Source organism: Contarinia nasturtii, unplaced genomic scaffold (genome assembly GCF_009176525.2).
Source record: "Contarinia nasturtii isolate CC-2019 unplaced genomic scaffold, AAFC_CNas_1.1 Cnas_scaffold_2861, whole genome shotgun sequence".
Taxonomy (NCBI): Eukaryota; Metazoa; Arthropoda; class Insecta; order Diptera; family Cecidomyiidae; genus Contarinia; species Contarinia nasturtii.
In genome coordinates, this window is record NW_022200178.1 from 689,802 (window position 1) to 705,023 (window position 15,222).

Sequence of the window (15,222 nt, forward strand, 5' to 3'; positions counted from 1 at the left end):
TGAAATCGCACTTTTTTCTCTCTTTTCGAAAGCTAAATGTCGATTTTGCACACGTACCCTGGTAAAGTACAGGGCCATCAAACACACAATGTTACAAAATGACGATGATTCATCCCACACGGCACCATACACCACTGTGACATAAATCCACGGACTTGACATTATAGCTTCACGGTATACGATGTCAAGCTAAATCCAATCAATCGCCAATTTTCGTCAGATAATATACTCGTCAAATTCGAAAAGTTCATGATGATTTCAAAAGCATTCCGACAACCGATAATATTGTCAAGAGTTCAAATGTCAAGCGTTACGTTGGCGGCGATAGCATAAAGTCCATTATGAAAGCAAATTGAAAAAAAAGTACAATTCGACGTAGTGCGCACATTTAAGATGCGAAAGACAGATGAGCTCTAATTCTATTCAATGGTGAACCCATTGTAAAATGTGTATGTATATCATAAATGTAAATTTACTCGCAGAGAATTGAAAAGTACTTTTGATCGAAATCTCTGGCATCAATAGCGATTGCAAACATATTCTAGCTATCACTCTAATGCCAGGCGTGTGTGTGTGTATTGACGTCATTCGCTCGCCGACTAATAGAGCATAAGCAAAGCGGTCGTTAAACTACAAAGAAAATATAACGCACAAGATCGACATCGAAAATGCACGTTACAGTATGGGTCTCAAACCCAAATACTCGTGAAATCTCTCCGATGCCACTTTACAACGGGTGTAATACGGCTGAGAGTAACGTTTGATTGGCATTCAACGCGCTCATTTGAAAAAGACTTGCTATGGCGATTCCCTTTTCATGGAATTATCATTGTTTCGAACTTCAACGGTGCCAACAAAAGATGTGTATAATCTGTAGAAATATGATTATGATTCTTTGATTCATCTTCATTCAAAATTTTATATGATTTTAATAAATTCGTTTTTTTTTTTGCAGAAATTGAGGCAATTGAAGCATGCAAATGGCTCAGAGCAGCTGGTTTCCCACAATATGCGCAAATGTATGAAGGTAAGTGAATCTTTATATCTATACTTATTATTATTTACAGCAATCGGGGGATTGAACTAAACGAAAGAGTGACCGAACTCAGATCCTACTACCGTACAGTAGACTCCGTTCGGTCGTTTTTTAGGTAAAAAAAGTTTCTCAAAAACCAAATATAGTCAAAAGATTGACAGACGTTGCAAATACGTATGATTTAGAATCAAAATTCATTGATTTTTTCACGCATTCAAATAAACATGTAACGACACATGTTGACTATTTTTAACTGTAAATCTCCATATTGAGATTCGCTTGAAATTCCCATCACCTCATCGATCTTTCGAACTGGAAATTTGTCATTGTGAATACAGTGAACTCATGCATAAAAGCACATGTAAAACAAAATATTGCGATGAGCTGTGCCCGTGAAATTGTGCAACTAATTTTTTTTTTTTGGTAATGTTGAGCTTCGACCGTTTCGACACAAACTTTTTTGTTCGCTAATTTATTAGTCATCAAATTATGGTGCTAATTCCAATACAAGCAAACGTCTACAAACTTTGTATTGCAAAGTTTTTTGTATTAAAAAGTGACTTTCTTTTATTACGGCGGAAGAAATTAAGTGTCACGCATTATGTGAAGAAAAGAAACGGCACTGTGTCAAATTTAAAGGCACCGTGATTATTTTTTTTTTTTTTGAAATAAGTTTCACAAAGTCGTAGGTGGTAAAATGCCAAGAATAAAAACTCATTGCCATATACAGTGATGTTGAATGAACCGATAATTGATGTGCGAAAATTGCACGTGAAAATAATGAATTCATAACAATTTGTGGTGGGTGTGATTTTTTTCTTCACATAAATACAAAAAATGGTGTTCATCCAATGCCCTCCAAAAAGAATCGTTTATGCTTTTGTTTCGATTTTTTCGTAAAATTTTATTTATAGCCCGCAAAGTTCAATATTTGCACATGAAACGTGTACAATAGAATAAGTGGTCTTGATAATCACTTATCAAAGACACAATAAGACGAAAGATAAAACCATACATCAAATAAGCAATTTTATCTCGTCAATTTGCTGTTGAGCAAATGAGTGACTCATCTGGTGTGACTGAAGTGTGTGTGCACTGTCTAAATAGAATGCATTGTTACCATAGTTGATTATTTTCAAATAATATAAAAACGTCATTGCTTTTCTTGACACAATCATTTGCTAGTATCCACAGGCTATTGGTGTTTGTAATTCGCGCATGAAATCGATATAGATGCTTGCGCCCGTGTGTGTGTGTGTTTTATTAAGATTTTAGCACAATAAGTATTTGTTTTGTCTGAGTGAGTTCACTAACACTTGTGACCATATCAATCTCACCGACAATTTAATTTGATTCGAATAAGTGCACACGAGAGTAGAAAAAAAGAATCAAAGACACCAAGAATGGATTCACCTTCACGATGACGATGCGAGTACTGAGTACATTTGATGACCCGAAATGGTATTATTGGTTCAGTGATACTTACACTCATCAATCATAATGCGTTGCCCTAGAAACAAGCAAACTAAGAATGATAGATTCATTTCGCACCCAAAAATGTCCTGGTCGTAATTTTTAATGCAATTGGTACTAAAAAAGTAGCTATAGTATATTTGTGTAACGATTCAATTTAAAAATGACTTTGCATGTTTGCACAGTGATAAAATAATCAAATGAGTAAATAAAATAAAGAATAACGCGTATCTGCATTAACTTAGCGCGCGGTCGATATGAACACGCCAAGACCATATACGTATCCGGATTCACTTGTGCACTAAATCTTCAACTGTGAATACATATCACGCGCGATCTCTTGCGCTGATTTAACAAACATCGCGATTATTACACAGTTTGAGAGATGTGTATATATATATTCATACCTGCGCTCTGTGATAAAGATTAAGCAATAAACGAATCGATTCGAGAGCATGTATCGCACAATTATATGATTCACGGCATTTTCTTCAAAACAATCTAACCATTCGTAAACACATAATAAAAATCGTCGGAATATATTTCGCTATTTTGTATATATAGCATTGAATAATCGTGCGCTCAATCGCTTACTCGGCTAAATACACCCAAACCAAATTCATATGAAATATCGTTCGCAATATAAAAAGACGCGCACACACACTTTTCTGCGAAACTGGCGTTCGGCTAAGCTCACCGAAAAAGTGAAATGAAACATTTCATATTAAAAAAAAAACTAAAAAGCAGCAGCACGGGTCGTCTTTGAGGTTCACACAGACGTTCGTCATTCATTGATCAACTTTTCGCCAGTGCGGTTCGTGAATTCATATCGTACGGTGTTCCATCACTGTATACGCCACGGTTCGTCTGTATAAAAACGAAATTTGTTTATTAATTTGTGGTTTATTAAAGACCAAAAACTACCGCCTTTCAACTATTTTAAATTAAAATTTAAACCGTGTTTTTTATGTGTTTCAAGAGTGAAAACAAAAGTAAAGCCCAAAGCGCAACCGTACGTCTGAGTGTGTGTTTTAGTGTGTCTCATTAAAAATTCGCTTGCATTGAACACAATATACTTTTTTTATGTAACGGTTAATAAATGAAAATGACTTTTTACATAATTACTGTTTGTAGTCAAGTAATCGAGTGTGTTTAAATTTGTTGTCTGTCCGATGCGTCAAGGCATACACTTTTCAGGAAGAAAAGATAAAAAAAATTATAATTGATTTTGACTTTAATACAATTTATTTGTTTGAGCGAATAAAAATGCTCAATACAAAAGCTAATAGCTATTAAGGCAACGTATGGCTGAACACAAAAAGCTATCGAGATTCAATAAGGCATTGAGAAAAACGCTCCGCTTTTGTCTCTTTCTATCTATCTCTCTCTCTCTCTATCGGAATATAATTCAATTTTGCTGTTACTGGTTGTTCCAACTTTAATTAAATAACAGTCTCATTCTCGGTCATTCGTTAGAGCACAAGAGAGCAGTTGAACAGTAAAAAAGTTGATCAAAACTGTCATATATATTGTGAGTGCGGTGCAAAAGTGTTAGTTCTGTTGCAGCTGGCTTTTCCAACTGAAGTGGAAAACAAAAAAAGGAGGAAAAAAAGGGAATTTTGTATGAAAAAGCGGTGCCATTTGTTGTAGGTGGATTGTCCTCTGTCTCCAGTCATTGTTCACAAAATGAATAAATTGATTGATGATTATGTACGTAACACCAAACGAGTTGACTATCAACAGCAACCATCTAAATCGGGTATGACTCTATGTGAACCGAAAACAGACCTTTCTGCAATAACTTACATTTTTTAAGTAACCGATAAGAATCATATGAGAAAATATGCTTGTTCAGAATGTAGTACTTCTGATTCAGAAGTTCTGAAGAAGGAGACCACCATGAAAACGCTGCAAATATGACTCAGTGTAGGGAAAATATTTACATTATTCGGCGCGTATGATTATAGATTTATTTACTTTGGATAGAATTCGATGAGTTTATATATAATTCGAGTGAAAAACCCCATTTGTTGATCATTCAATGAATAGATTATTATTTTTTGTTTATTCTCATACATATATTTATATTTTCTTTATTTTCTATCAATTATTTCACAGATTTACAATTTCCGATTGATCTCAGCAATGTGGCCAAAGATCATCCATTCCTGGAAAATGACCCCCTGCAGTCACTCTATCGACGGTTGGTTGCATTAAATCGCTGTGCAACGATGCGATTGGACAGCGCGCACAAACATGGAACAAATGTAAGTGGATAAAATACGATTCAAAATTGGTAAACACGTCGTTCGTCTCAACCGAGCCAATACAATTTATTTCTGTTCAATATTTTTACATAAATCTCGCATTTTAAATGAAGTTTTTTTTCGCTTAATAACTTAAAAATAAGCAACCCCATTTCGGCTAATGGAACTGGTTTGAAAATATACAATCCATTATGATGAAAAGTTTCATTTTCTGGGCGAAAAAAAACTCATTTATGACGAAAACTGAAGCTTAAAATAGAAAGCTAAACAGTCGACAATATGTACAGTTTCAATTCTCGATTGGCCTACAAATCAGACATTTTTTTGACGAGAATGTTGTTTGTCTTAATTAATTGGCCATACATCATCCATCCTTTGTTCTTTTCACGTAGGCGACTACCATTTCATTTACTTTGTTGCTAAATATGATATGGTGGTAAATTGGGACCATCGATGAATATTTTGTTTGGTTTTTCTTCGTCAGTAGAAGTAGTGATAAATTCAGTTAAATAATGAATTGAATAGAATTGAAGCAAACAAATACGCTCATTTATCTGGGTAGAAAAGTTTTTGTGCCATACAAACATTCACTTACATAAGAAAGTTAGCCATCGGCAATCGATTTCGTCGAGCTGTGTATGTAAATTTCGAGACATTTATTTACACTGATGGCCATTATTAATTGGGATGTAGTCAATCTTTATGCACAAACACACAAACTTTATGAATTTACTTAGTTTGAAGCGATTTCGAAACGAATCAAACACACCAAAACAAATTTCAACCGACATCATCCCAAACAAACCTACTAGATATCAATTTATTAAGTGTTCACATATATTAAATGTCGTTTTCATTCAATCGATTCATCGCTCTAGCCGCTTTATGTGGAATTCATATGTGGCGAGGCAGTCAAGCGTAACCCAAGTGTATATGCACCCAGAAATTATATTGAAATTGAACTATGACCGCATACATTTATTAACAATGTATTGTAGCTGAAAATCGGTTTGAATCAAATTCGTTGAATGCCGTTTGTTCGCTGATTGAGTGCGAGAAAATTCATGCACTCTCACTGAATATGCCTTGGTATGCTTGTTTTTGTTCAACATCAAATTCCTTTCAAGTTAAATAAATGCGACCGTTTGTTTGGTTCATTCTATCGCATCGCTTCGGTTGTTCTTTTCAATCAAGATAGTTTATAAGTCGTTCTCAAGGCGGTCGGTCTAAGCGATTTTTCTTCCAACCGAATCGTGAGTGAGAAATTCTTGGTTTATTTCTTCCAACTGTGTGTGCAATATGTGACGTAGTACTTGAAATGATGACCATCGCAAAAGAATATAAATATATATGTATAATCATAAACAAAAAACACATAATATATCAAAACACTTGGTTGCACTTTGGCTGACTTCGTGTTTTTCGCCGCACACACACACTCCCATCGCTAAAAATACGGAATAACGTATAACGATAAACAATAACATAATTGTGCTATTGTCAATAAAAATCCATATAGTTATTTATAGAAATACTTTCTCGACACCAGTGGATTATTCGAAGCAAAAGCAACAACACCAACGTTACTTCGATCAGAAATATATTGCCCCGAAGCCATACGGAAAATTTACATTATTTTAATAAAGTGATAAAAATATTGACCAGATTAGAAAAACCTTTTGAAATGCTATTTAACCAGTCTTTTATTGGGTACTGATTCATATTGGTTTGTTTGAATATAGTAAAATGCTTTTAAAATTCGATTTTACGTAAGCAATTTGACCCATGAAATCGAAATTGGCGAGCGAAAAATAGAAACGATCTTCGATGTGTGCCTACCTCTTTTTCCTCTCGCTCTCTAGAGCAATACACCGGCATTACATGAGGCCAAACAACCAGAAATTATATTACTCAAACATACACTCGATATTACGCACGTAATATTTCCAATCACTAATCGAAATTTCGATGTGTGTAAACAAATGGAAGAAAATTGGCAATTGGAGCAAGGTTTTTTTTTAATTTTCGTCAGCGTTCTCTTTTAAATTTTACGATTCTTCAAGAGAGAGAGAGAGAGAGAGAGAGAGAGAGAGAGAGACCAATTGAGAGTGAGAGAGAAAGAGAAAAAAGAACCCCATACCCAGACCAACCAATCGGATGTTTTTCATCACATTTATTTCAAAAAGCATTTAGCCTCTAACATTTTGTATTTCCCATGAAAAAAAAAATGAGGAAAAATGATGAAAATGATATCATTTTAATATTCAACTGAACGTGTAGAACGTACACCGCACATATTTGATTTATGAGCGTGTTTAAAATTGATAAATACAAGTTATAGGATACAACAAATAGAGTGTGCTCGTGCGGTTATTCTATGTAATTATTTAAACATTAATTAACACCCAATTTTGCATATATAGATTACGAAATTCATGCGAATATCAATTCAAATAGTGCATGAAATAGGGTGTGAACCCAAACATTTACCATTAATTTGATATTGCATTCACGAAAATCTAGTCGAAAAATGGAGCTATTCATTATCAACAAGAATTTGAGTTTAATTAAAATGCTCGGAACTGTCGTTGACTTCGAATTGTATTTGCATAATACTCTTAATTCAAACGTACTCCACTTGACACATTATAATTCTCTCTCTCTCTCTCTCTCTCTCTTTCTCTCTGGGTGTATGTTTGACGATTACACATAGCAAACGTTCCATTTACATCCATTTTTTCAATTTGCCCATCTGCATTGCTGTTGCTTGCCATAATTTTGCTGCGTATTTATTTTATGTTCATAAAATACAAACCGCACACCATGTTTTGTGTATGCGGTGACAATTCATGTCACATCTAACAACATTTTCATAATTATTTCCACAAATTGTAATACCTAAATTACATATCAGTATATGAAGTGAGTGACATCGGCTTACAATGTTCTCTCTCTCTCTCTCTGTTTGTGATGTTGATAATTGAATGTTTTTGAAATGTTGTAATTATTATTATTTTTTTGTTATTTCATGATTGTCATTTTAATTTAATTACAGAACAAAGAGGAATCAGAGGATGATGAGTATGCGTTGAGTGAAAATTGGACATTTCAACAGACGAATCGTCGATGGTCACGTGTCGGTGAGATGGACATGCAAAAACCAATTGAAAAATTGAATAGTACATTGAATACATCACGTGAATCGAGTCCCGAACAGAATGACACAAATGATGAACAACAATTGGGCTTTTCGACCCTGCCGATTGGCGTGTCATTTTCCCAATCGCAAGGCGATGAGCAAGATCAAATTCCGGTACGATTACGTCGAACGGGTAGTGAACGTTTAAAAGATGGTGCCAAAGCATTTCTGCGTCGAGTTGAATCGATTAAATCACGACGCCGAAAGCGACAAAATCGTGATGGTGTTGTGATTAGTGGTCCGCAAACATTGGACTTATCACAAATTAGCCCAAAAATGAATGATCTTAAAATGGTGAATATTATAACAATGTCAACACCACCGTCACCGGCTCCAGGCAGCCCGTACACAACCATTTTAACAAATAATAAATTGGCAGCCACACTCAATAACAATGAGCTTAGAGTGATTGCAAATGATTATTCATCGACGGAAAAACTCAGTCCGAATCATTTGAGCCCACGTCATTATACGAACCTGGCACCAAACTCCTATCTGCACACCCAGCACAGCCAATCGAATCGAACCAGTCCATTGCATTTCTTTGCACACAATCCCGGATTGACAAAAGATTTAAAGGGCTCTGGTGATGATTCGTCGTCATACTGCAGTGATGCTAGCCAAGAATCAAGTGGAGGCGGCGGTGGTGGCGTTGGCAGTGGAGTCAGCACAATACCAAAGAAGAGACCATCGCGCACAAGACGATTTTTACAAAAAGGCAGCAAAGTTGAAGATATTGGCGCTCTATCGGATTCCGAATGTCATCAAATGTTCTCAAGACAGCGAAATCGTATTTTCCACGATGGCAATCAATTAACGGTGAATAATAACAATAATAACAGCGTTGACAACACCATTGATCCAAAATCGTCAAAATTCTCACGTGGCGGTTCATTGAATTTGGGCAAAGAATCACAGAAATTCAAAGAATCGTTTAAAAGCAGAAGTTTTCGTTCACGTAGCTCGGCCAGAGTTAAAGCAGATGGTGAATTTGATAATAAATTCAGAACAAGGTTTGTTTTTAGAAACGATATTTTTAGCATTCGGCATTAATGCGGATAAATTTAAACGCATCAAATGAATTTTTTGGTTCGTTTGTTTAAATTTCCCTTTGTTCTTACTCGAAACGAAATTGTTTATTTTTAAATGTCTGAATTTGTATTTTCATTACTATTCGTTTGAACTTCAGAAGCTCCGTTGTACGATGGCATAGCTTTCAAAATGGTGAACGACCAGAATGGTGCAAAATAACGATTAAAACACCAGATTTTAAACAAGATGCCGGAACATTATTGGCTTCAATGTCTTGTGGTCAATTGCAAGTATGTTAAAACAAATATCCATTCATGATTCAATGAAAAAAAAAAACAATTTTAATTTTGTGTGCTTGCTTTAATATCCGACAGGTTGTGAGAAAATTAGCTCTAGTCACTTTAACCGGATACATGGAAAGATATTGTCCAACACATCGCTCTGGATGGAATTGGGAGCTACCGAAATTCATCAAAAAGATTAAAACGCCAGACTATAAAGGTAAGCGTCGTGTGTTTTTTGAGATTCATTCGCTTGATTAGTTTCTAACGTTTTCGTTCGTTTTTTGTAGATAAAAGAGTATTTGGTGTTCCATTAGTGCTATTTTTGCAACGAACCGGACAAACCATGCCAACAGCCATTCAAACAGCTTTTAAATGGTTGAAATTGAATGCATTGGATCAAGTAAGTGTTTAATATATTGTGTGTATTATTTGTGACAAAAGCAAATCTAATCAAAATCACTTTCAGGTTGGTTTGTTCCGAAAATCTGGCGTCAAATCACGCATAGCAAAATTAAAAGAACTGATTGAAGACTCACACGGTGATGTTATGGAAACGTATGACTTGCAACAGGCATACGACGTGGCTGATATGTTAAAGCAGTACTTCCGTGAATTGCCGGACACATTGCTCACGGCCAAAATGTCGGACACATTTATTGCAATCTTCCAACGTAAGTTCAAATTTACACTTCAATTTTTGTTTTTTTACAAATTTTAAATTTATTCCTTCCAATTCAATAGACTTACCAGCCGAAGTGCATTTCGATGCAGTGCAATCGGCGATTTTGTTGTTGCCCGATGAGCATCGTGAGGTGTTACAATATTTATTGGAATTCTTACATAATGTCGCCGGTCATGCGATGATCAATCAAATGACAAGCAATAATTTGGCCGTATGTTTGGCACCATCACTGTTCCACGGCGCATTTTCGGCACCGCCACGATCAAACTCCGTATCGCCACGTCGACGCAAACCAACCGGAATGCCGGACTCAAGAGAATTGACTGAAACACGTGCCTCGCACGATTGCCTTACATACATGATTGAAAATTATCGCAAATTGTTCAGCATCTCAAATGAAAAAGTGCAGCGATGTAATTTCAATTACATGGAGGAATCAAAACCAGTACCATTGGAAGCATTGGGAGAAGGTTTACAAGTGCACGATTGGCGTGGGTAAGTTTCATATTAATCTGTCACAATTTGAGGTTAAGTATATTAATTGTAATGGTTTTTATGCAGGTATCTGTATGAGTGCACGAGTGCAACGATTAAGGAAGGACGCGAAAAATCACGTGGTTGGATTTCAATGCAAACATTCGATCCATTCATTGATGTTGCACACAAAAAAGTTGGCGACGGTCATCCACTACGACTTTGGCGTTGCACAACCGAAATTGAAGCGACACCAATGGAAATATTGCACTTTATTTTCAAAGAACGACGTCAATGGGATTCATATCTCATGAAATGCCGCATCGTTGAGCAACTCGATGATCACAGTGAAATTTTCCAATATGCCACTGGCGGCCATGTCATCACTGATTACTGTGTTCTGAGGTAATAATTGAACAGAACGATCAAATTAATTTATTTTCAAAGTACTAATAAATCGCATTTTTTTTTTGCTTAGATCTTGGCGAGCGGATTTACCACGCGGTGCCTGTGTAGTTGTTGAAACGTCCGTAGCTCATTCCGATGCACATTTGCTATTGGGCGGTGTCAGAGGTGTTGTGCTTGCATCTCGCTACCTCATCGAACCAATCGGTAATGGAAAATCGAAAATTATGCACTTGGCGCGTGTCGACACAAAGTAAGTTTGGAAAACCATTTCTTCTTTTTTCTACTTCTTCTTCTACTTCATCGTTTTTCCATTTCTTGAAAACCAATTAAATATATCATTTTTAACTGCATCATTTCAGAGGCCGCAGCCCCGAATGGTATAATAAATGTTATGGTCACATTTGTTCGCAGTATTTATCGAAGATTCGAAGTGCTTTCAAGCATCACAGCATCGGTTCGGATGGAAAATAAGAAATTATTATAGCCCCATTCAAATAGTTAAATTAAATTAGAGGAAAATTTGTTTGAAATTCCAATAATTGTGTAAATATTTGTTTAGACAGGTTTTTTTCTGTCGATTTAAAAAAAAAAAAAGAAAAGAAATGTTTGAAGGTTTTAGATGTAAAAAAAAAGTTTAGTTGATAAATTTTGTGAAATAAGAAGCGAAAATAGGATTGAATGCGTTTCTAAAAGAAGGCACTAAGAACGCATCATCAGCAATGCACATATAATAAAAGAATGCTGAACTTATTTGTAAATTGACATTGACACACTGTCAATAATAGCCCGTTCACGGTTTCTCTAAAACAAAAATTAAATCACGTTAATATTAAGCATCAAGCACACAAATCCTATTTTTGATAAATGTTATTGAAAACCAATTATTATTCCATTAACCACGGTGTATGTATATTGAATGAGAAAAGAAGAAAATTTGAAGATTTTATCAGAGATAAAAGCTCAATGATATGCTATTGCAACAATATTTAGTATTATAAATATTAAGTGAATAAAAGAAAAAACAACAACAAAATATTAGTATAATATAGCGACGTGAGCGCATCATGTGAGGTCCAATAATATAATAGAAATTCAATTGACACACAAAATTGAATTGAGTTTAGTGTAATTTATCACCTACCTGTTGTTTGTTCGCATTAAGGAATTTATAAATACTCAATTTATATCACATATTCAACCCATTTCCTATTGGAAACTGATTTGAAACAAAACCACAATACACATATATAAACAATATGAGCAAATAAATCTAAATGAATGTCAACCGTTTCATTTTTCGTTCGTATCAAGAATCAAGTAGAGAAAAGCATATTTTTTTGGTCGTACACAATAAGGCATATGTACTAAATAAAACAAGGTGTAAATTCATCCATGAGACTTAATCACTAACACATTATACATAGACAAAACAATGGAAAATAGTTAAGTAAGCATTTCAAAGGGGAAACAATCTCCTTTCACTAGTCATTCAATTTATTGTTTCATTAGAGTTTTCTTCGCCCGTAAATTTTCTGCATTCAATTTGCTAAATGACAAAATCACTTTATATCCCTAAAAAAAACCGTCCACACAATTCAATTAATCAGAATATACCGCTGTATGTCCCATCATAACTTCGTCGAACTTTTGTAACTGGACACAAAATTACCATTGCCGTTGAGAATTTTTCTGCATTTCGTAAGCATTATTATATACACATATTTTTTTTCCGGCAAAGTATTAAATTTGAACAAAATTTTACATTGAAATGGAAATAAAGGAGTTAGTTATATATTTCGTCTATAGATTGTTGAGAAAAAATTTATAAATGGCCAATTCAAACACATTTGAAATTGAACACTTGAATTTGTTAATCAATAAGAAATAAGAACATGTAAATAAAAGCCAAAAACCATCAAGTACCTTAAAATAATGGAAAAACAAACATATTGAAAATACACACACACACACGTCTCTATTGAAAACGTACATATTTTAGTGAATTAAGTGACATTTATTGAAAAATTAAAAGAAAAATATTCAAACGTCCTGCAATTTGGGGCAATTATTTAATATGCATTGATTCTGCACCAAAATGTATCAATATATATAAATGTATTACATGCTATTATATGGTTTTTCTTTTTCGAATCCACAAAACATTATTATTTAATGGAATTTGTCAAATATGTGCTCTATTTGAAATGGTACACTCTATCAAAATTGAATCAACATATTTTCTTTTATTTCTTCTTTATTTGTTCATTGCAGCAGAAATCTGTCAATAGTCAGTGACAAGGGTTTGATTGGTGATTCAAAAATCTTGAATTTTAAAAATCTTCATCACTTTGATAGACCTTTGGTTTTGCCGATTTAATGCGTGCCGGTACATTTTCACTAAAATTGTATAAGGCCTCGACATTTGCGGCTGGATCGTTTTCCAAATTCAAATCAGAATCATCGGAATCTTCCTCTCCTTCATTGTAATCCAATGAACTATCGAAATCTGATTCACCCTCTTCACCAAGCATAGTACCAATGAGACGCGGATCATCTGTTCTACGCACTGAGTGTTAAATACAATAATTCAGTTTTTTACTTGAATAAAATGAATAGTAAATTCAAAACACATACCTCCCGTTTTAATTCGAAGCTTGGCTTTAATTGGATCATTTTCGGTAGCTTTGTCCGCCTTTACCGCATCAACTTCTTCATTAATCTCAGTTGGTCTCTTAAGTTTCAATTCATTTGCTTCGTCATCAAGCAAGTCATCGCCATCGTTACTAAGTTCGTCGGAGAAATCAAGAATTCCGTCTGGCAAAAGAATCATACTTGCCGGAGCACTTGACTTGCTGGCTTCGGACAGAGGCTGTGCTACTTTTGCATTGACACTCATTTGGGCTCTCAAAGCATCCAAACATCGAATATGTGTCAAATATTCAACGTACAATTTTTCTAGTTCTTCCTCAGCCTTTTCAAATTCTTCAGAAAATGCAGGCCTATACGATTGAAAATAAAAACAAAGTAAATTCTAGTCTTTTATTGGAAATATATCTTTTAAATTGAAAGAATCTTACCGAATCTTTTGAAGTGTATCCAATCGTTGTTTAAGTCTCTCCAAATCGGCTTTTCTCCGTTCAATTTTCGCTGAAATGGCTTGTCGTTCCATCAAAACCGAATCTAATAAGGCCTTATCGGTCGATACTTTTACATTGGCCGATGCAATGACATTGCTCAAAATTCGACCAACATTTGATGATTCCATTTGGCGGCCGGCTTGTGAGTTTCGTTTCTCTTGATTTTCATTTTCCTTACCCAAAAGGTCATAAAGTGTTGCACCGATTTGCGTTAGCTCTGAAGATAATTCGCGACCGCGTTGTCTGGCTTTGATCTGAAATGAAAATATGTTGGAATAATGTAGCAGGGAAAAATAATGATAGAAACGCAAGAAACCTTATCATCGATATCGATTTCAGCTACTTTACGATATTGATTTTCATTCATAACATCTGCGTCCTGTGATTGTAACGTTGGCCGTTTCATAATCAAATTAACAACTTTCAGCAATTCAGGTGCCGAAACCATTGAGCTAGCGTATAATCGCATCGGATTCAATTTGATGCCAGCTTTTACAACTAAAAATTCAACAGTACTTCGAACCAAGAGTGTTCGATCCATTTCCGAATCAGTGCTGCCCAGTAAAATTGTTCCCGGTTCATATTGGTCAATGAGCCACCGTAATATATCAAAAATCAATTTAAAATTCTCCAATGATCCTTGATCCGTATACAGTGCCGTCAATTTCAGTGGTTTCGGATAGCCGAGAATTTTCAAGTATTCAAACAAATCTAAACGCAATTAATGAACAAAGATAAAATTAATTTCATCACTAGCACAACATTGAAAGTAAGCGACAATTACCTCGAACCTCTTTATAGGACATATTTTTTTACAGCGTAATTAATAAAAGCAATAAATTTCAACTTCAAGTCTAACTTCGATGAAATTAATCACAATAAAATGTATCGCTGATATATTGTGTACGTTTATGCTGCTATAGCAACTACACGTGGCATGCGCGATTGCGCACCATCAACGCGATACCAAATGTTTACATTTCATTTCACCCGTTTCATATGTTTACCCATTTTTTTACGATGCAAACAGACCGTTACGTTGACACTACATTGAGAGTATGATTTTTTCCCGCAAAACATTCGTTATGAGTCAATTTTTAATTTTCTAGAGAACATTTTGCATTGACATCGATTCGAAAAATCGTAAAATCGGATTTTACTATGTGCCAAAAACTAATAAAACCATTACATTCACCTAGTTTTGAAAAAGTGTGAAAAACTCATTAGTTT

General features: G+C 34.9%; 2 protein-coding genes across 4 annotated transcripts in view; one reads left to right on the forward strand and one right to left on the reverse strand.

The window, feature by feature from the left end:
• The window catches only part of LOC116349380 (rho GTPase-activating protein 7), a 111,749-nt gene extending 98,766 nt beyond the window's left edge, over window positions 1-12,983 (forward strand). For 2 of the 3 annotated variants that reach the window (XM_031780781.1, XM_031780782.1), the window contains 11 exons: window positions 956-1,027; window positions 4,628-4,776; window positions 7,832-8,988; window positions 9,165-9,297; window positions 9,382-9,508; window positions 9,579-9,691; window positions 9,758-9,962; window positions 10,033-10,468; window positions 10,535-10,852; window positions 10,926-11,105; window positions 11,215-12,983. In XM_031780781.1, the coding sequence (XP_031636641.1) occupies window positions 956-1,027; window positions 4,628-4,776; window positions 7,832-8,988; window positions 9,165-9,297; window positions 9,382-9,508; window positions 9,579-9,691; window positions 9,758-9,962; window positions 10,033-10,468; window positions 10,535-10,852; window positions 10,926-11,105; window positions 11,215-11,326 (3,002 nt within the window). In that variant the 3' untranslated portion in view covers window positions 11,327-12,983. Of the gene's footprint in view, window positions 1-955; window positions 1,028-3,643; window positions 4,269-4,627; window positions 4,777-7,831; window positions 8,989-9,164; window positions 9,298-9,381; window positions 9,509-9,578; window positions 9,692-9,757; window positions 9,963-10,032; window positions 10,469-10,534; window positions 10,853-10,925; window positions 11,106-11,214 lie in introns of those variants that run through there. The other variant, XM_031780783.1, reaches the window with a different exon arrangement.
• Window positions 12,859-14,876, reverse strand: LOC116349382 (clusterin-associated protein 1). The gene is made up of 5 exons (XM_031780787.1): window positions 14,777-14,876; window positions 14,309-14,703; window positions 13,933-14,246; window positions 13,490-13,854; window positions 12,859-13,421 (listed from the first exon to the last, which is right to left on the reverse strand). The coding sequence occupies exons 1-5, from the start codon at window positions 14,796-14,798 to the stop codon at window positions 13,186-13,188; spliced, it is 1,332 nt and encodes a 443-aa protein (XP_031636647.1). The 5' UTR covers window positions 14,799-14,876; the 3' UTR covers window positions 12,859-13,185.
• Between the last annotated feature and the right edge of the window lie 346 nt (window positions 14,877-15,222).